The 20,875-nt window shown below is 48.0% G+C and overlaps 1 protein-coding gene across 3 annotated transcripts in view; it reads right to left on the bottom strand.

The window, feature by feature from the left end:
- PRMT8 (protein arginine methyltransferase 8) overlaps window positions 1–20,875 on the bottom strand; it is a gene marked incomplete at its 5' end in the record, with an annotated part of 178,282 nt that overhangs the window by 38,695 nt on the left and 118,712 nt on the right. For 2 of the 3 annotated variants that reach the window (XM_081311854.1, XM_081311853.1), the window contains 2 exons: window positions 1,964–2,119; window positions 13,246–13,431. In XM_081311854.1, the coding sequence (XP_081167980.1) occupies window positions 1,964–2,119; window positions 13,246–13,431 (342 nt within the window). Of the gene's footprint in view, window positions 1–1,963; window positions 2,120–13,245; window positions 13,468–20,875 lie in introns of all 3 variants that reach the window. The other variant, XM_081311852.1, reaches the window with a different exon arrangement.

Genomic DNA, 20,875 nt, shown 5'->3' with positions numbered 1-20,875 from the left:
GTCCTCCTCTTCTCCCCTTGCCACCATTCCACCATCCCCGTGAGGTGACGGAGGTGAACGGTGAAAACACAGGCTCCTGGCCAAGGAGCTGGTCTCCCATCGGGCCTCCACCTCCTTCTACCTGGGCCTCTCGGGCCTTGAGACAAGGTGCAGCCCGTCTCAGGTGGTCCTGGGAGGACAAGGCGGGTTCAAGTGTGAAACTCCAGCACCAGCTGCCCACGGCTTCCCGGACACGCCAGGCCACTCTGTCCCCGTCCCTGTCATCTTCCTCCACCTCTTAACGTCCCTGCCTTCCCATCCTTCTCTCACACTTTCTCCTTCCTTTTCTTCCTCCTTATTTTCTGATCCTGCTGTTTCTCTGGCTCCTGGCGTCTCTTTGGTCCCCTCTGCTCTTCATTTCCCTCCGGGTCTCTTCCTCTGCCTCGGTCTCCACTTCCTGTGGCTCACAGTGGTCTCTCCCCCCTCCTCCCTGCTCCACCCTGGCCACCATCTCCCTCCCTGGGGAGGAGCCTGGGCGGAGGGGGGAGCCTGGGAGAGAAGGGCCTGGCAGGCGGGTGGCGGGCTGCCTAGGAGAGCCGCTGAGGCTGTGCCAAGTCCCCACAGCTGGGCGCTCTTGACAGCTCCTTGGCTGGAGCCCCATGACTCAGGAGCCAGGGACGGCGCTGCCTTCCCCAGCACTGTCCCGTCCCCTACCGAGGCCTGGGCCCTGGGAGAGAAAGCAGGCAGGGATCACCAGATGACCCCAAGGGCACCTCGAAGGCACGTGACCTTTCTGCATGTTGAATCTGTGCCCTGCTGGGGGCCTCTGTCCTGGTGAGGGGACCTAGAGAAGGAAGCCTGATGGGGAGGGGCCACAGCCTGATGATAACAGTGACTAGGACTATGGCAACGACAGGTGACCATGTGCCTCCTGGGCATCACATGGGCACCTCCCCTCAGCTCAGGCCTCAGCTGAACTTTCACGCTGTTCCTGGTCAAGGCTGCATCCCAGGTACCTGAGGAAAGCCAGGGCTTCCGGAAGACTCTACAGCCGCTGTCCCAGGGGCATGAGAGAGGAAGGAGCACTGTCCTGTTGGAGGCTCAGGGGCCAGCCTCGGGGACCGGGGTGCCCAAGGGGACTTGGGGGCTCTGGTGGACCCAGGGCCTGGAGCTCCTGAGGGCAGGCTCCAGTGGCCCAGCACAGCTGGAAGGATGCTCCCGCACACTGTTCCAGGCCCCAGGGCCTTGCCACATGCCCACTGGAGCCCACTGGGGGTCGGCCTCTGTTTTCCAGCCCTGGACCCTCAGCCGTATTCCATCAAGGCCGGCAGCTCAGAGCTCTTCCCAGTTCTTTCCAGCTCCGACCCTCCCTGCCCTTCCCTGTCCTGGCTGCGTGGCCACATCCTGGGAGCCAGGGGAGGCTTCCCAGAGCAGCCTCCCCCTCCAGCCAGAGGCCTGCAGCGCCAAAGCAGATTTAAAGGGACCAACTTGCTCCTGAAAGATAGAGGAAGGAGATTGCCTGCCCTCTGCTAGGGCCCCTATCCCCCAGCCATGACAACAAGCCCTGAGCTCTGGCCGTCTGCCCGGCACCCTCTGAGCACCACCACGTTTGAGGCTCACCACAGCCTATGGGCCAGGTTCTGCCGACCTGCCATTCTACAGATGAAGACCGAGACGCAAAACGTCCAGGTCACACACGTGATGGGTGGAAGTGCAGAGGGTCAGACCAGGGCTCACGTCTAATCAGCGAGGGCAGAACTTGGTTCTGGAAGTTAAGGATGACCTCAGGAAGGCCCCAAAATCAGGAGAGCCAAATCCCTTCACAAAAGTCACCAGTCGCCAGGGCAAGAGGTCGGGGCCATGCCTGGTGACCAGGGGCCTGCCCACCCCGAGACCACGCTTGGTTTTCTCTACTCCTCCTCCGGAGCAAGCGTGCCCCTCCAGGAGGGAAGCCGAAGCGGTGGGGCGGGCAGGACGCGCTCACCCCGAACACCTTCCTGGCCCCGGCCTTGGCGGCGAACATGGAGAGGATCCCAGTTCCACTGCCCACGTCCAGCACCACCTTGTCCTTGAACACGTGCTTGTTGTGGTACATGGAGTTCCGGTAAGTGAGCGTCCGCACCTCGTCCTTCAGCATCTCCTGTGGTGGAAAGGAAGGGAAGGCAAGGTCAAGGCAGTCAAGATACCAGGGGGACAGTTGGGCCATGCACCCCTGGACCACCCCGGAAAATGCTTCCAGAACCTCAGTATCACGGGGCACAGCCACAGAAAACTAGGGTGGGGCAGCTGGGCCAGAGACTCCCTGCATTGTCCCAAACTACCCAGAAAAATAACTTGGTGCCATCAGAAGAGAAGCTCAGGTCTGAGCTTTAGAAAGTTCTATTTTACAAAAGAACACAGGGAGCAATTATTCCAACTCAGTGTGAGAGATTTAAATTAGATCTGAAGCAGAATTTTCTGCTATAGCAAAAGAATTGTCATTGAACAGGTTTTTTAAAAAATATTTTTAAATTATACATGGACAGGATATCTTTATTTTGTTTATTTATTTCTATGTGATGCTGAGGATCGAACCCAGTGCCTCACATGTGCAAGGCAAGTGCTCTGCCACTGAGCCACAGCCCCAACTCTTGAACAGGTTATTAAAGATGGGTTTTTTATGTGTGTGTACTTTCATTTCATTGGCTTGTTTGTTTTTGAGAATGGAAGACATGCTTCTCTCTCCAGAAGTAAGTGCTTGGTAAAAACTGGAACCTGATAAACTGTGAAAACTGTCTGTTGCCCAATGAGAACATGATGGATCTGTGTATGGGTAAGGCAGGGACCTCTGGCCATTCAAATTACGGGCAGATGCTTTCAGCTAACTCATCACCAACAGTGTTGGGTTATTTTTTTTTCCCCCACAGAAATCAACATTATTGATACAATTTGGATACAATAAAAAGCTCAGATTTTAAGAGTAGCCATGCATCACTTCATGCGTGAACATCACACAAGCTTGGACGTCGCTAGGCTGGGATCTCATGGCCACAGCCCTCCGTGGGGTCCCGGGTGCCTGCAACACCCTAGTGTGGCACATGACTGAAGTGGCCAGTGTGAGGATTTTGACACGTACCCATTGGCACCATGGCCATAGGCAAGATCCGCAATATTTCCTTTACCCTGGAAGGTGCCTTGCTCCCTGAGTCCACACGGCCCGAGTCCACACGAACAATATTCTGATTTCCGTCCCCAAGCTTCTTCCTGCCTGTTCCAGACCTTCGTGCAGATCAAACCGGCTGGCATGCGCCTTTTTGTGTCTGGCTTCTTTGCTCCATGTAAAGCTTCGAGATTCACTCGTTCGCGTGGCTTCGCGTATCCAGGTCTGTTTTCTGCTGTAGTTTTTATTGTCGACTAGCACGCCATGGCACCAGCACCACCAATGTTTTTGTCTGCTCCCTTGTTCATGCGAGTCTGGATCGTTTCCAGTATTGTTTGTTTGTTAATTATAAATAAAGCTGCCATAAACATCCTTGTGTAAGGATCTTGGAGGATGCACATTCCTATTTGCTTTGGGTAAATACCTAGAGCTGAATTTTCTGCATCTTAAGGTGGGTGCACGTTTAATTTCATAAGAAATTGCCAAATCTTTTCCCCAAAGAGTTGTACCATTTTATGCCACCATCAGCAATGTCTGAGAGTCCAAGTTGTTTGTCATCCCAGCAACTTAGTACAGTTAGTCTTTTAGTTCTAGCCACTGAACGGGTGTCTCACTGTAGTTTTAACTGCAATTCCTCGATGGCTATTTGTTTTGTAGGTCATGTGCTTGGTGGCTATTTGTTTTAGTCAGCTTTCTTCACTACTATGAAGAAAGACCCAACCAAAACAACTGTAGAGAAGGAAAAGTTTATTTGGAGGCTTACAGTTTCAGAGGTCTCTCAATCCATAGACAGTGGCTCCATTCCCCAGGGCCCCAGGTGAGGCAGGAACAACATGGGGAAGAGTGTGGCAGAGGGAAGCTGCTCACATGACGATCAGAGAGCAGAGAGACTCCACTCTATAAATATACACCCCATAGCCACAGCCCAATTCCCACCTCCTCCAGCCACCACTCAGCTAATCCCATTGAGGACTAATACACTGATGAGGTTAAGTTAGTCATTTCTCCTCCAAACTTTCTTGCATTGTCTCACCTTTGACCTTTTGGGGGACACCACATCTAAGCCACAACACTTCATATTTACCTTGTGTGTGTGTGTGTGTGTGTGTGTGTGTGTGTGTGTGTCATGCCAATTCAAGCCCTTTGACATTTTTTTCCCTTGCACTGTTTGTTTGACTTGTTTTTACTGAATTATAGGAGTGGACATATTCTAGAAATAAGTTATTTTATAAATTTATCCTTTTTACTTATACCTGACAGTAGAGTGTATTTTGACATATTATTACATACATGGAGTATAATTTCCCATTCTTGTGGTTTTCATGATGTGGAGTTTCACTGGTTGGGTATTCACATATGAACAGAGGAAAGTTATGTTTGATTCATTCTACTGTCTTTCCTATTCTCATCTCCCTTCCCTTCCATGCATTCTCCTTTGTCTAATCCAATGAACTTCTGTTCTTCCCCCCGCCCCCCACTCCTTATTGTGTGTTAGCATCCATTAGAGAGAACATTCAGCCTTTGATTTTTAGGGATTGGCTTATTTCACTTAGCATGATATTCTCTAGTTCCAACCATTTACTGGCAAATGCCATGATTTCATTCTTTATAGTTGAGTAATATTCCATTGTGTATATATACCATATTTTGTTTATCCATTCATCTGTTGAAGAGCAGTTAGGTTGGTTCCATAGCTTAGCTATTGTGAATTGAGTGCTATAAACATTGATTTGGCTGTATCGCTACGGTATGATGATTTTAAATCCTTTGGGTATATGCTGAGGAGTTGGGTAACTAGGTCAAATGGTGGGTCCATTCCAAATTTTCTGAGGAGTGTCCATACTGCTTTCAAGAGTGTTGCACCAATTTGCAGTCCCACCAGCAGTGTATGAGTGTGCCTTTTCCTCCACATCCTACCCAACACTTATTATTGCTTGTATTTTTGATAATTGCCATTCTGACCGGAGTGAGATGGAATCTCAGTGTGGTTTCAATTTGCATTTCTCTCATTGCAGGAGAGGTTGAACTTTTTTTTCATCTATTAATAGAAACAAGTTCTTTTTGCCAGCTATATAAAATATTTCTAATATCTTCTCCCAATCTGTGGTTGGCTTTTCTCTTCTCAACAATATCTGTTGAGCAGTCTTAAATGTTGATAAAGGCTGATTTCTCAGGCTTTTTCTTTCTTTCATTATCAGTGCTTTTTCTTTCCTATTGAATTTATCCCAAGGTCACAAAGATAGACTATATTTTCTTCCAGAAGTTTTGTGGTTACATTCAGGTCTTTGATTCATGTCAGGTTTACTTCTGTTAGTGGGTAAGGTGGAGTGTGAGCCCATGTTTTATCTTATAAATAAATGTTCCAAGTGCCACCGACTGTATACGCTGTCATCCCCCCACACCTCGCATGACCTTGCCACTTCTCTCTTTGTCTGTATGTGGTGCTGAGGATCGAACCCGGGTCGCACGCACGCCAGGCGAGTGCGCTACCGCTTGAGCCACATCCCCAGCCCTTTTGCCACCTCTCTCAAGATCAACTGCCTTTACACAGCTGGCTTTCAGATATTTAATCCGCTCCACTGATACACCAATTCCACACCAACTTGACAAGTTGATATTAATTTTGAAATAAAGTAGTGGAAGTCTTCCAATTTAGCTCTTATTTTACAAGATGATTTTGTTTTTTCTAGGTCTTTTGCATTTCTGTATGAATTTTAGAATCTGCTTATTAATTCATGCAGAGCAATCTCCTGGGGTTGATTGAGTTACAGTGATTCTGTAGGTAAATCTGGGGAGAATTGTTATCTTAGCACAACTGAGTTTTACAAGCCAAGAGCATGACACAGTTCTCCATTCATTTAGGTCTTCTTTAATTTCTCTCTAAAATGATTTATAGATTTCAGTGCAGAGATCTTGCATTTATTTCCTCCATTCAATTGATTCTTAACTATTTTATAGTCATGCCCAAGGCCTTTCAAAAGTACCCGATTCCAGGAGCTAGTGTATATGTGACCTTATATCTCGAAGCCTCGCCCACACCACGTGGTAGGATTTTTATTTGTTTTCTAGATTTCTTTATTTTTTTATGTAGAAATTTTTTGTTGCTTATAAATAAAACTAATTTTCCTCCTATCTGTTTGCCCTTTGTTTTTTGTTCTTTCCTCTTGCACTCACAAGAAAACACTGATCAGAATTGCCAAGGATAGACATCCTTCCTTCATTCCAATATGTAACATGTCACCAGCATGTAAAATTTTAGCTGTAGGCTTTCCATGATTTTTTTTTTAAATCAGACTGAAGATGTTCCCGTCTCTCTTTAACTGGTTGAAAGCTTTGATCATGAATCGGTATTTAATTCTATCACCTGCCTTTTCTACATTTTTTGAGATGGTGCATGACTTTCCTCCTTTGTTCTGTTAATGTGTAACTCCACAGACTGGTTTTGAATGTCATGCTGCATCAGCCTTTTTAAATATTACTAGGTTTTCTTTACCAACATATTGCCACAAATATTTGTATCTGTGTTTATGAGAGATGTTGATCTGAAATTTCTTTCTACCCTCCCTGCTAAGCTCTGCTGGGCGCGCCTCGTATGTTAGAAAGGATCCTCTTCTCAACACTTTTCACAAACGTTTGTGTAAGATGCATATTCTTTTTTCCTTTAACTCTTTTATATTACTCACTAGTAAAACCATAGGAGTCAAGAGTCTGGGGCAGGAGGATTGCAAGTTTAAGGCCAGCCTTAGCAACTTAGCAAGGCCCTAAGCAATTCAGTGAGACTCTGTCTCCAAATAAAAAGGGCTGGGGACGTGGCTTAGTGGTTAAGCATCTCTGGGCTCAATCCCTGGTGATAAATAAATAAATAAATAAATAGCCTGGGTTTTTTTTTTTTGGGGGGGGAGTTTTCAATTATGAACTTCATTTGTTTCATTAGTGAAGGGTTATTTTAGCTTTCTATATACTTTGTATCAGTTTTGACAATGTTATTTTTCCAATGAACTTATCCATTTCATTCAAAGTATCAAATATATAGGCAGACCAATAATTCTCTTATTGCCTGCTGAGTGTCAGCACAACTACAAAGATGTCTATTTATGATTCTATAACTTGTGTTTTCTCTGGGATTTTTTTCTTGATCACTCGAGGTGGGTGTTATCAATTGTTTTAGTCTGTTCAAAAACTAGCTTTTGGTTTTATTGGTTTTCTCTCTGGGTTGATTTCTATTCCATTGACTTCAGCTCCCATACTTATAATTTCCTTTCCTACAGTTATTTAGGTTTTACTTGTTCTTCTTTCTCTAGCTTTATAAGACAGAAGCTTTGATCATTGATTTTACACCTTGATTCTTGTTTTCTAACATAAACATTCAAAGCTATGAGTTACCCTCTAAATGTTCCTTTATCTGCATCCCATAACTTTGGATATGCTGTGTTTTCACTATTATTTAGTTTGGAATATTTTCTCATTTCTCTTGTGTTTTCTTCTCTTAGCCATGAGTTGTTAAGAAGAGTGCTGCTTAATTTCCAATTACTTGGAGATTCTCTGCATGAATATTACTTTTGGTTTCTAATATATTTTTAACAAAAACAAACTCTGCTTTATTTTATTTTATTTTATTTTTGAAATTTGTAGATCTCTTTTTTTGTAACCAGTTTTGGAATTTGAATGTCCCCCAAATGCCCGTATGTTAAAGGCTCACTCCCTGCCATGGTGCCATTGGAAGTAATGGAACCTTTAGGAGGTATGGCCTAGTAGAAGGAAGTTAGGTCACTAGAGAAATGATCTTGAAGGGGATATTGTGTACCTGTCCCTTCCTGATTCTCTCTTTGCTCCCCAGCTGACATGAGGTGAGCAGTTTTGGTCTGCCATGGGCACACTGCTATGACGTTCTCCCTTGCCATAGGCCCAAAAGCAATGGGCCCCCCCGACCACAGACTGAACTCTCCAAAACTGTAAACTAAATCAAAACTTTTCTCTTTTTAAGTTGATTGTCTCAGGTATTTTGTCACAGTGCTAGAAAGCTGACTGACACATCAGCACATGATCTATCTTAGTGAATGTTTCCATGTATGTGAAAAGTATGTGTCTTTCATAGTTTGGGATGTAATGCTCTATAAATTATAATTAGTTCAAGCTGTTTGTAACATTCAAATTTTCTACATCTTATTGATTTATGTGTGTGTGTGTGTATTTTTGCTATCAACTACAACGAGAAATGTCTTAAAAATATTTGACTGATTGGAGATTTGCCTTTTTCTCCCTTTAGTTTTTCAGGTCTTGCTCCATTTGTGTTTTTTGGAGCTCTGTACACACACATTGTGATGATTACACACATCACCTTGGCTAGGCCAAACCGCATTTCCCAGAATCTCTTTCTCCTATGTTTCCAGTTAGGGTGGATTGCAAGGGAGATTCTTGTGAGATATGGAAAGTGAAAAGAAGGCATGAAGACTAGCCACTGCTTCTCTGCTACCTGGGATTGATCTCTGTGATATTAGTAGAAGTAGAACAAGTTTAGTTAGATTGAGTTTTCTTCTGTTTTAAAAGACTTTAAACCTCTCTGTCTCAGAAATCTCTGAGATCCAGTACCATCAAACAGCTGGACAATATCTCCAGGACTAGGCACGGAGCATGGTGCACAATAGATGCTCAGTAAACACAAAGACAGTCTGTATGGCATATGGTAAAATGCCAGAACCAGAATCCCTGCATTTCCACCATACCTCCACTGCTACTGAGCTCTTCTGACCCAGTCCATGGCTTAGCCTTAATTTTCTCATCTGGAAAATTGGATCATCGGGGCTGGAGTTGTGGCTCAGTGGCAGAGTGCCTGCCTCACACACGTGAGGCACTGGGTTCGATCCTCAACACCACATAAAAATAAGTAAATATAATAAAGCTATTTTTTAAAAATTCAAATAGTAAAAGAATCAATACAATAAAAAAAAAAGAAAATTGGGTCATAATAGCACTTACTCTACAGGGCTATTGGGTTGATTGAATAAATACAGTAAGTTTCACAAAAGTGAAGCCCAAACAGTTCTGGATCTTTCTAATAACCACACACCTTTTCTTCTTCCATGCAAGGAAATAGTTGCGGATGAGCAGAAAGTGGAGGAAAATAATGACAAAGGTGTCAAAAATCTTCAGTCCTTGCCTATCTGCCTCTCCTGGGTTGGCCGAGCACCTCTGGAGACCCTGTGTTTGCTGGAGGAGTTTCCCAGATGTCCTGTTTGGATTCACAACTCTGTCACTTCTTTGGCCGCTTCCTCTTTTCCTTAAGGCCCTAAACCACAGGAGCAAGGTCCAAATGCTGGGAAGACGAAAGCTGTGCCTGCCAAGAGCAAACACTCCCTCTCCACCTCCTCCTCCCTGCTTCAGTGGCTCCTGGGAGGATGCCCCAATGATGCCTTCAGACGGGAACAGGCCACGCTCTCTGTTGAAAGCAGTTCCCAGCCCCCAGCTGAGGGTGGCTTTGTCTCCCGCTTCCTTGCCTATTAAGCACACAACAGCACATGGAGTAATTGCTAGGAAATGAGGCCCCCAAGAATGTATTTCAACAGGACCTGCAAGGTGGTTCCAAGAAGGGGGCTGGCCAGGAGTGGGATCGTGCCCAGGGCTCGGGGTGCAGGACACAGCTACATTGTCCAGGACTCTTCCTGAGGCAGAGGCACCAAGCCCAGCCCTGACTTCCAGAGATGCTGAGAAGTCAGAGCCTGGGTCTCAGGGTCACAGAGCCCACTCCCTCCTCTCCTCTCTGGGTGGAAGATTCAGGAAGCACACGTCTGTCACTCCAGCCCCTGTTCTGGAGTCCGTCCTTCTCAGAGAGGCTTTGGATTGGAAGACCACAGTCTTCCCCTCCTGGCCCCTGTTCTAAGGAGGCTGGGTACCAAGTCATCTCTGAATGGAGCGTGGGAAGGGAGGAGCACAAGCGTCCAGAATCACCTCCTGCTCTGCTCTTCAGAAACCCAACAGTCCCCTGCACCCTGCCCACCACTGGGCGCTTCCTGTTACTATTTACAGGTGAATCAAACCCAACCTGAGTGTGCTACGCTCCCCAACATCCATTGACGGCTGTCCATCAGCAGGCTGCTGCACCCCACCCCTGTGTGGAAGAAAGGGCATCCGAGCCACCACCCAGCTCTGCACGGTGAGACATGGGGCTTGCCCAGACCCAGGAGGCAGAGCATCGCTGCAAGCTGCCTGGCAATGACTGGGTAGAGACCCCTACTGCTCGACAACAAGAAACCAGAGGCCCTGGCCTGCAAGCACAGTGTCAGAGTCATCCTCGTGCCCCTACCCCCAGATGACCTTGACATTGAACCCAGTGGAAGGAGACCTCAGGGGTGAAGGAGGCTGCCCTGCTTTAAAGGACTGTGCATTTCTCTCGCAGCCAGGGTCTAGAATGGCCTAGCACAGCAGAGGAGGGATGTGAAATAATTGTGCAGAAGTACTTCTGATGAGAAGGTTGCTGAGGACTCTTCTAGGACTCAAGTGTTTTCTGGAACTTGCAGGTCCTTTAAGTCCGCTGCTCAGTCTGCACTAGGTTTGCGTATATTCATCAATTCACACAACTGAGGGAACCTGGTCTGGTATTTTAATTGGTGGCCCTAGGTGACCCTTCCCAAGTGGAAGTCATACTCCTCTGGTGTTGGGTCACCGTGCTGACCAGGCATCCCCCCGAGTGACTAGATTAGCAGCCATGTCAACAGACCTCTGCAAATCAGACAGTGGGCCAAGCTCTGGGTCCCAAGCTGGGGACATAAAGTCCCAAAGGAATTATAGAGATCAAGAGTAGCCCAGAGTGTGTGTTCCAAGTGCCAGAGGTGGCCCAGCAATTCAGAGCTGGGGACAGGCCAACCTGGGGAAAGGTGCAGACAGTTGGAAGTGGAGGCAGAAGATGGGGGGAAGGCTGGCTGGGGTATAGGTCCTGGTTGGCTGGTTTCTAGCAGGGAGACTTCCGGCTGGCCCAGGGCAGGTGTTTGGGGCACTTTTCTTTCTTCACAGGAATGTGCCCTGAAATGGGTACCCAGAGCCACAGGCTCATTAGCATTTGTCACAAGTCATGCCCTTTAATTAGAGACAGGATCTTGAGGCGGGATGGGGGAGATTTTGAGGTTCTCAGAGCTTCTCACAGGCCTAGAATAAGGCCCTGGGCACCAGGCCCCACCCTGATGATGAGCTGCAGTCCACCCACCTGTCCTGAGACGGCACTCAATCCCCTCCTGGGCAAGGACCCTCAGAAGTGAGCTCCAGGCCCAATTCCCTGCCCACAGGCTCAGGCCTCGAGGTCTTATGTAGAGGGCAGCTCTCACCAGCCAAAGCCTGAGCCTCCCTGGAGTAAATGAGGCTGAGCCCTGAGTCCAGAAGTAACTAAGGGGCCCCACCTGCACCCTCTACCGCCATGTGGGGCTGCCAAGGAACCAGCAGAAACAAATGAGTCCATGAGAAACAAATGAGCGGTTTCCAGAGAGAGAGAAAGAATGAGGCCTGGCAGGGTGGTGCACGCCTGTCATCCCTGTGGCCTGGGAGGCTGAGGCAGGAGGATTGAGGGTTCAAAGCCAGCCTCAGCAACTTAGCAAGGCCCTAAGCAACTGAGTGAAACTTAGTGAGACCCTGTCTCAAAAATTTTAAAAAATATATAAAAAGGGTTGGGATGTGGTTCGGTGGTTAAGCACCCCTAGGCTCAATCCCTATTACCAAAAAAAGGGAATGAAGACAGAAGGAGACAGAGGCCGTAGGGCACAGTGGTCAGGAATGAAGTCCCTGGAGCCAAGTGTGGAAGTTTAATTTCTATTTCTGTATCACTAGCTCGTGACCTTGTAAACAGATAATGAGAGCAGATTTGATTCTTAGGGTCCTCGGCCATCTGTAGAATGGGGACAAACAATAATACCAGCCTCTCAGAGGCAACTGGAGAAATAAAGGAGCCAATCATACAAAATGCCTGGAACAACACCCAGCAGGCAGTAAGCGCTGGAATGGTTTTTAAATGTTGGCTCCTCTTATTAAACACCTTCCTGCAATGGCTACAGGCAGAGCTTACAGCAGCCTCTAATTTGAAAATGCATTTGCATAGCAAGCCAACTTTTGTTTCTTTTCCAATGTTTTCTTCATACCATAAGAGGATCATGAAAATATCTCCTTCATAGGTTTTCATTGGGATTAAATGAAATGATACATTTAATGTACTTAGAACCATGACTGTGGCTTAGTAAGCACTCCATATATGCTAGCTGTTTACTGCCAGTAGCTTAAGAGTGTTAGGGATTATAACGGGCGGTGTAGAGTAGGAGCACCATCATGCCCCCCCTGTGGCCAAGAAGCCTCTTGTTTGGAGGCTCTGTTCTGTTCCATGGCTAACAAGTTGACCCTGCTATGGTGGAAGATAGGGTTTTGGATCTAAGAAATTCCAGAGCATCATCAGGTATCAGACCTGGGCCAGGTGGCCAAGGACACTTCCCACATCTCTCCCCCTGGAGATGTTCATCGCTCTAAAGAAGGGGCACCAGAGCCCAGAGCAATGGTGCACGCCTGTAATCCCAGCAGCTCAGGAGGCTGAGATAGGAGGATGGCAAGTTCAAAGCCAGCCTCAGCAAAAACGAGGCACTAAGCAACTCAGTGAGACCCTGTCTCTAAATAAAAATACAAAATAAGGCTGGGGATGTGGCTCAGTGGTTGAAGGCCCCTGAGTTTAATCCCCAGTACCAAAATAAAAAATAAAGAATGGACATCAGGACCTCCAGAAGGTCCTTTCAGCCTCAGGACTCTGGATGCAAGCACCTGAGCTCCCTGTAAGGACCAACACCATCCAGTCCATCCTGGGTGTCCAGGGATTATGGCTGGGGAGAGACACGGGTACGGAATGTCAATCAAACAAGCCCTGAAGGCCCCTCGCACTCTGCAGGGCTGTGGAGCCCACACTGGCTCTCACTGCTGGCCTGCTGCCGGCCTGACCCTGACCCCATGAGAAGGGCCCGTGGGACCGAGAGGGTCAGGACCTGCAGACGCTGGGAGGATCCACTTCGTGATGGTTCAGAGTCGTGCTGCCCCTGTACCATGACAAGAAGGCAGGGCCAAGCTTGTCCCACCTGCCCTCTACCCCACCCCTGGCTTAGGACATTTACCTCGTGGATCCCAAAGTGGGCGTAGGAGTCAAAATAATAATCTCGCGACGTCATCTCCTCCGGGTTCAGCAGCTTGGACATCTTGCCCCGTCCCGGGCAGCTGGGTTGAGTGGACACATGATGGACACATTGTACAGGCTTGGGTGGGACCACGGGCTGTGGGGGCTGGGAGGGGGGACTGCTCACCTGGGGAGGAGAGAAGGAGAGCCGTGTTAACAGGTCCTGCCCTGGCATCTTTCGCTCCGCTTCCTGTCCCCTCCCCGAGCCCTCTCCAGTCCTCCTGGGCAGGCATTCTGCAGGGCTGATGACCTCTTCCAGCTCCCTGGCAGTCAGATTGATGGCTGTGACTCACAGAGAGGTGGCAGGCTACTGATACGTCAAATGACCTGGACTGAACCCAGGTCCAGCTCTTGCTAGCTAGGTGACCTGAGCTGATCTAGGCCTTAGTTCCCATCTCTGTGAAATGGGGAGAACAAAATTTCCTTTAGCTGTGAGTAGGAAACTCTCAATAAAGGGAAAGACAGCTGCAGAGCACAGAGTGGTGCCTGAGAATGAGGATTCCAGAGCAAAGCCGAGGCTGTCTTGACCCCAGCTCTGTTATTCACTAGCTGCTCTGGTTTGGGCGTGGTTTGTCCCTTGAGGGTCCCTGTGTTTGGAGGCTTGATCTCCAGTGTGGCAATGTGAGAGAAAATGGAATCTGAAAGAGGCGGAGCCTCATGAGAGGTGATTGGATCATTGGGAGATGCCCTTGGAGGGAATAGACCTAGCTCTCTAGTGGGACCCTGCTTCATTCTCAAGAGGGTCCTTATAAAAGAACAAGAATGGCCCTTCTCTGTTTTTCTGCTTCCTGTCTCATTAGGTGATCTCACCCTCTTGCTCACACTCCCAGCATTGTGATGCCACCCGCCGTGAGGCCCTCACTAGAGCCCAGTAGAAGCTAGTGCCACGCTCTTGAGCCTCCAGAATTGTAAACCAAATAAACCTCTTTTCTTTACAAAACACACAGCCTCAGGTATTTTGTTACAACACTACAAAACTGACTGCTATTTGTTGACCCTGTGGTCCTGAAAGTCATTTGTTACCATTATGACTCCATTTGTTCCTCAGTAAAATACAAATCATAATAAAGCATGCCTGTAAGAACTGTCAAGGCCATTTGGATGAGTTTGTAGACATAAAGACTTTGTACACTTCCTGGAATGTAGGGAGTGCTTATTTATTTTGACTATTACTATTATTCTGATCACATAAATCATGTCCCCACTTATGTTTCAGTTTTCTCTTCCATAAACTGGGTCAGCTCAGACTTATTCTTAAGGGAAACAGAGGGATCCTAGAACACAGCAGATTAAAAAAATAAAAAATCCAAGGGATTCCATCCCTTCTCCTTGACGTGGTGCACTTGGCTCCAAGAATGTCCCATGTCCAGGGCTGCAGGAGTGAGCTGGGGGAGGGTGATGGTCCCATTTCCTGGTATATCTAGGCTACCACCTCTGGGAAATAAGCAGGCTTCCCAGTTTAGCAACATTGGATTTCAGGTCGACAAGATCCTGGGCAGGCTGACAGAGAGGCAAGCAGGGCTGCCTCATTAGAATGCAGCAGGTGTGTCCACTCTCGGCTTGGGATGCTGGTCACGGTCCCCAGGAGGCTAAAAATGGACTGTGTCAATTGTACACTCCCGTGCAGGCTGCAGAGTCACCTCTAAAGCCAAAGAAGTCTCAATGCATGTAGCTGACCCCAATATTGACTCCATTTAAATATGTTAAGGAGAGAAAAACTCCTAACCCGTCCAGGATTGTCCACAGCAATGGTCATAGGGCCCAGCACCCTTAGCTGTCATTCACCTAATTCCTAGCTTCCCTTTTCCATGAGATACCTGAGTCTTCTTCCCCAACAGCCACCTTATGAAGTATCTACCACACGCCACACATTGCATAATGCAAAGAGACAAATGAATTCGGGGGCCTTCAACTTCAATAGACACGGACGGGTCTTGGGGACAAAGAGATGACTATCAGCCAATCACTGGTTCCAAAGGCTGCCATCCAATCTTGGCCTTCTGCAGAGAAAACTTGTCTTCTTCTAACTATGAGCTAATACATGGACCATCTCCCAGAAGGCTTCGAGTCAGCAGGAAAGAGTAATGACTTTCAATCTTAGGGCATTCAGCTATGTGGAGTGTCGCTTTTAATTCCACAAATACCTATGGCACTTCTGCTCTAGCAGGACACTGGGTGGATCCTGTGAAAGAAACAGACATATGGGAACTGTAACCTCTAAAGACTCTTTTTTTTCTAGACCCTAAAACACACAACAACTCCACAGAAGCTAGAATAAGGTGTAGTCTGAAAAAGAAGTTCAAGGAAATTGTTCAGAGGCTGCAAAAAGAGAAAGAATTTACTTTAACTCAGAGAGTCAGGAAATCCTGGGACAGCTGGCCCAGGGTAAGCTGGGGACCTTGGGTAGGTGTCGAGGGTGTGGGGGAATTCTAGGAGGAGAGGATGCTTAGGCAAATGGTGAAGGGGTGGGAAGGCAGTGAGCTTGTTGGGAGCAGTTTGGCTGTGATAGCGGGGGATTCATTCAGTTGAAAGAAAAATAAGGCCAGGTTAAGAGGTTGTAGTTAAATACAGAAGGCCATGGGAGCATGGCCCCTTCACCCAGGGAGTTCTCTGTTTGAGCCCTACTTCAGGAAGATGAATACCAGAGCAGCATGCAGGAGGGGACAGGAGGAGAAAGGAGGAGAGGGACTCGGGTAAGGGAGACCAGGGATGCATTTAGGAGGTGATTTTCAAAGTCCAGTCAAGACCTAATGAGAATCTGAACTGCTCTGCCCGCCAGGGAAGTACAGAAAGAGAATCTACAGGAGTTGGCAACTGATGGAACGTGGGGGAGAGAGAGGAGCTGGAATCAAAGACGACTTCCACGTTTCAAGCCTGGGTGAGTAGGGATATGGTGACATTAACAGAATAAGCAAGTCAGCGGGAAGAGCAGGTGGGGGTGGGGGAGACGATGAGTTTCAATTTGGATGTGTGGAGTCTGAAATGTCATCGAGTCCTATAAGACAAGATGTCTAGCAAGCAGATATTAACACAGTGCCAGTCGATAAACACCAGGAACAAAATCGAAAAGCAAATGACAAACTGGGAAGTACACCCTCACGTGTGACAAAGGTTAATACCCTCTATATGGAGAGAGCTCCTAACACACCCATAAGGAAGAGAGGCACACCGCCAATTTAATGTGGACTAAGGGTCTGGGCTCTATTCGTGCAAGAATAAATATAAATGGCAAATTAACATGCAGGGGAAAAAAAAAAACCTCACCAGCAGTCAGGTAAATTCAAAACAACAACAACCACAAAATGCAAGTGGTCCCCATAAAAACTGTAAGGTTTGTTAAAAAAAAAAAAAAAAAAAAGCAGTTGCCCTCATCCACTTCCTGTGGGACTGTAAATAGGTCAAGACTTTTAGGAAGTCACTAAAATTCTTTTTTTAAACACAGATCCTTTAACCCATAATTGCATTTTAAAATTTATCCTAGAGCATTGTAATAATCATATATATGTAGTTACAAAAATTTCATGATGGTGTTGTCCATAATGGCAGAAAATAGTTAACTTTGATGCTCCACAAAACAGAACTAATTAAGTCGATGAGGGTGTATTCCACAGTAGAATGTTATGCAGCCATTAAAAATGTCATGGGAAGAGTGTCTAATAACACAAAGATGGAGTGCAGTAAATTGTTGGTTGAAGATGACAAGCACAATAGGGAAAGACTGTGTGACTGCGTTTTAGCCACTAAAACCTGTTCCTGCCTGTGTGCGAAGAGGGGAGATTCAGAGAAGGCACCAGAACTGGCAGTGACTAATGCAGAGAGTTGGGCTAAGAACAATTAATTCTTTGTTCTTGTGCTTGCTTAATATTTTCTGAAACAGATGCCATTAATATGGCACCACTCTTTGTAAATAGCAAAGAATAATAATATTGAAAAAGAAAAGGAAAAAGTTATCCTAGATCTTTGGAGAGAAACTGAGGCTGGGACTCTGGTTTGGAAACTATTTCTGGGGATGGGGTCCTGAAAGTGTGCATGTGGGAGAGGCTCCAAGTGGAGGTGGGGAGTGGGAGTGAGGATGGGCCTAGGAGAGAAGCCAGAGTTCCTGTCCTATGAGGACCTTGGAGTCACCTGGAGACCCAGGGAGAGAGGCGGGGGGACAGGGAGACAAACAACAAAGTGGGGAGGAGGCATCCTCATTCCTCCAGCCCCATGACTGACCCTCCCCTGGGGTTGTGCAATCCAAGCATTGCACCCCTGTGTTCAGCAAAGTGCTCCAGGACAAAGTGGACCTTCATTCAGGACCCTCTGAGCCTCATCTACCCAGGGTGACAGTGAGCTCAGAAGGCAGTGCAGAGCCACCTTGAATGGTGTACATGAAGCTGGCCCCCATACTGACTCCATTTAAATATGTTAAAAGAAAAACTCCTAGCTTGTTGAAGCATTGTGCGTGGTCAGGGTCACCAGGCCTCCTGCAACCCTTAGGGGTCATTCAACTCTGATTCCATGATCCCCCTTTCCATAGTCTCCTTCCCCAACAGCCAAATTACAAAGTATCTATTGTGTGCCACACATTGTATTTTTAAGGCAAAGGGATGAAGGGATTGGGGGAGATGGACTTCAATAGCCACAGGCCACAGAGACAAAGAGGTGACTGTCCCAGGCCAGTCTCTGTTCCCAAAGGCTGCCAGCCCAGCTCAGTCTCCTAGAGGGGACCTGTCCTTCTGTGCATGGGCTATTAGGTATGTCCTCTCCCAGAAGTCTTCTCCAGAGTGAGAAGGGGAAGTGGCCCAAGCCTTCAGCTACAAATGCCTGCTGAACACCTACCACAGAAAGGCAGTGTGCAGTTCCTGTGGAAGAAACCAGAGATGCATAGGACCCCTAGAGGTTGCCATATAGACAAATAGGAACCAGTGCAGGAATCCAGACATCTACTATAAAAGATGGTTCCACTGCAGATGAAGGTCCTTGGAGGGGATCTGAAAAGTTGGCTTTTGGCTTATCTGTCTGCCTACCCAGGGTCCTGGGAAGACTTGAAGAGCATAAGCAATGGTTTGAGCAAGGCCCAAGGTCTCATCTGCAATATCAGAAGGCCCGTTTCCTCCCTGGGCCACACTGGACAACCAGAGACTCCTAGCCCAGGAAGTCTTCAAACTTCAGACTATCTTGTGTATGTTGAGAAGTCGAAAAAGGTTGGGGAATCACACTAGGATGTGCAGCCCGACTCGCTCCCACGCTCCAGCACCTCTGTCTCCCTCCAGTGGCACACACCCCAACACACATCCAGGGCCCAAGCCCCTTCCCTCTGGACATTTTGCCACCCTGGAGTCCTGGTCCTGCCTGCTTCGCCTGCTGTCCAGTTTTGGTAGTTGTTTCTGCACGGTCACCTCTACCCTGGTCTTGCCCAAGCCACCCGGGACCCAGTGCAGGGAAAGGGCCCTGCCCTGCTCTCTCCCAACCTCCTCTGAGGGCCCAGCCTCGGGCGCTGCCATTTGCTGAAGGTCTGTGATGGTGATTGGCTGAGAATTACATCCCGCTGGATGGCTTTGTGACTTGCTGACCAGGACTGTCCCAACACTTGTCCTGCCTTCGGGGTGGATTTTCCAGGGGCCTCTTCAGCTAGGTGTTCTCCTAGTCTACACATTCCATTTTGGTGAACAGGCCTGGGCACCACAAAACACGGAGATAAAGGACATCGGAGTACAAAAGTTGGAGACCACAAAGATCATTTCCTGAGGAGGTGGCACTTGAAGGATGGGCGAGATTTCCCACACATGGGTGGGGACCCACGGAGAGCATTTTTGATCTAACCCACCTCCATTTGAAAAGATCAGCAGATGATGAAGGACGATGTTGAAGATGCCTATTGCTGACCGGGGCCCACTGTGCCAAGCACTTTCCAAGTGTCATTTCACGAAATCTTCATAATAATTCCACGAGGTGCTGAAATTTACAGACAAGAAAACCAAAGTTCCATGATATTTGAGTCATTTGCCAGAGCCCAGAGCTAGCGAGGAACAGAGCCAGAATGTAAACCAATGTCTGTTTGACACTGAAGCCCGCGCCCTTAACACTGGTGCTATGGCAAGCTCGGTTCAGCCCAACTGAGCTCAACTGAGCTACTGCAGGAGGCCAGGCCTGGTGCTGGGAAACGAGTGGCAAAGCTGGCCCAGGAAAGCAACGACTACCCAGAGCAAAGTGCTTCCATGAAACTAAGCTCCTACAGGCACTTCTCCAAGGTGGCTGAGTTTAAAAGGGAGCGGACAGTCGGCTCCAGGTTGCAGATGGAGAAACCGAGACCTGCGTAAGAAAAGCCAGAGGTAGATCTAGAAACGGAACTTTCAAAGAAAGTAGGAAAGTGGTGGGGGCCCAGTGAGAAGAAAGAGGAGAGTGGAGAGGAGGGGCTTCTTTTAAAGGGGGAAGGCGGGATGCAGAGAGTAGAGAGAGGCCAGTGCTTTCCGCGCCAGGCTGCTGAAGCTAACCCAAGCCCTTTGGGCTATAAATGGCTCCTACTGGCATCAGCCCAAGCTGTAAAACATTTTTTTCCTGAGAACAAGAGGCTCCACTAGAGGAGCCAAATCCTGCTCTGTTCTCCAAATGTCAAGAGAGCTTTTTCTAACCCAAGCCATTCATCCGCAGCAGTGGCCTGCCTGCCTGGAGACCCCGAGGTGGGAAGAGAGAGGACAGGATGGCAGGAGCTGGGACACTGCAGAGGAGCAGAGGAGGAGTGGGCCTCACCTGTCCCCCACCCCCAACTGCCTTCGCTCTCTCCTCCCACCCTGTCCTTGCAGCTAGCCCTGCCACCAGCGTTGCCCTGGACACTCACTGCACCCTGTCACTCCCCGACGTGTATGGACGAGGCTGTGATCTGAACTTGGCCCTTGTCGTTGGTACTCACATAAAGAGTTAGCTCGACGAGCACCATCTGTCTGCCTGTAGAGACCAGAATTTTACACAGAGAACATTGTAATGGTGTGACGCCAAACAGGGCTCTATAGGGCCTTTGGGCCTCTCCTACTACCATGATCACATTGCAAATAAGTAGTTTTCACCTCTGCCTTTGGCCAAAGAGGACCCGAGTTCCACCTTCCTATCTGCTGTCCTTCACCCATGTTTCCTGTCATCTGGGTACAGAAAGGGGCCCCACAAAGTCATCTTGAAGTCCCCCATGCCCCGCCTGCACTGGTGGAAGCAGCATGTTTTATCAAGTAGCTCTAGTCCCCTGCCTCTTACCCGGGGTGCAGAACCCCAAGAGTCTAGGGTAGGTCTGTTGCAGCTGATCCTGCATATCTCTGTGGTCCTCTTGCACTTGGCCAGCAGGGCTCTCCAGCTTGCTCCAGCTCATTTACCAAGAGTCATCCTCAGGACTCCTAATGCCCCTAGAGTGGGCTTCTTAGGCACAGACCCTCTCCAGATGTCCCTTCCCTAACCAAAATGCAGAGGCCAAGGCAGCTACTGCTGCCTGCCACTGAGAGTCAGCTACTGTCATCCATTTGTCTTTCCTGTTAACAGTGTCTCTGTCTGTAACTCTGGTATCTTGACAGAGCCCATCGTCATGTACTGTTTTGTGACCTTGG

The sequence above is a fragment of the Spermophilus citellus genome (assembly GCF_964194105.1).
Source record: "Spermophilus citellus genome assembly, chromosome: 10".
Taxonomy (NCBI): domain Eukaryota; kingdom Metazoa; phylum Chordata; class Mammalia; order Rodentia; family Sciuridae; genus Spermophilus; species Spermophilus citellus.
Note: the sequence above shows the minus strand (reverse complement) of the source record. Positions and strands in the feature narration are given on the sequence as shown.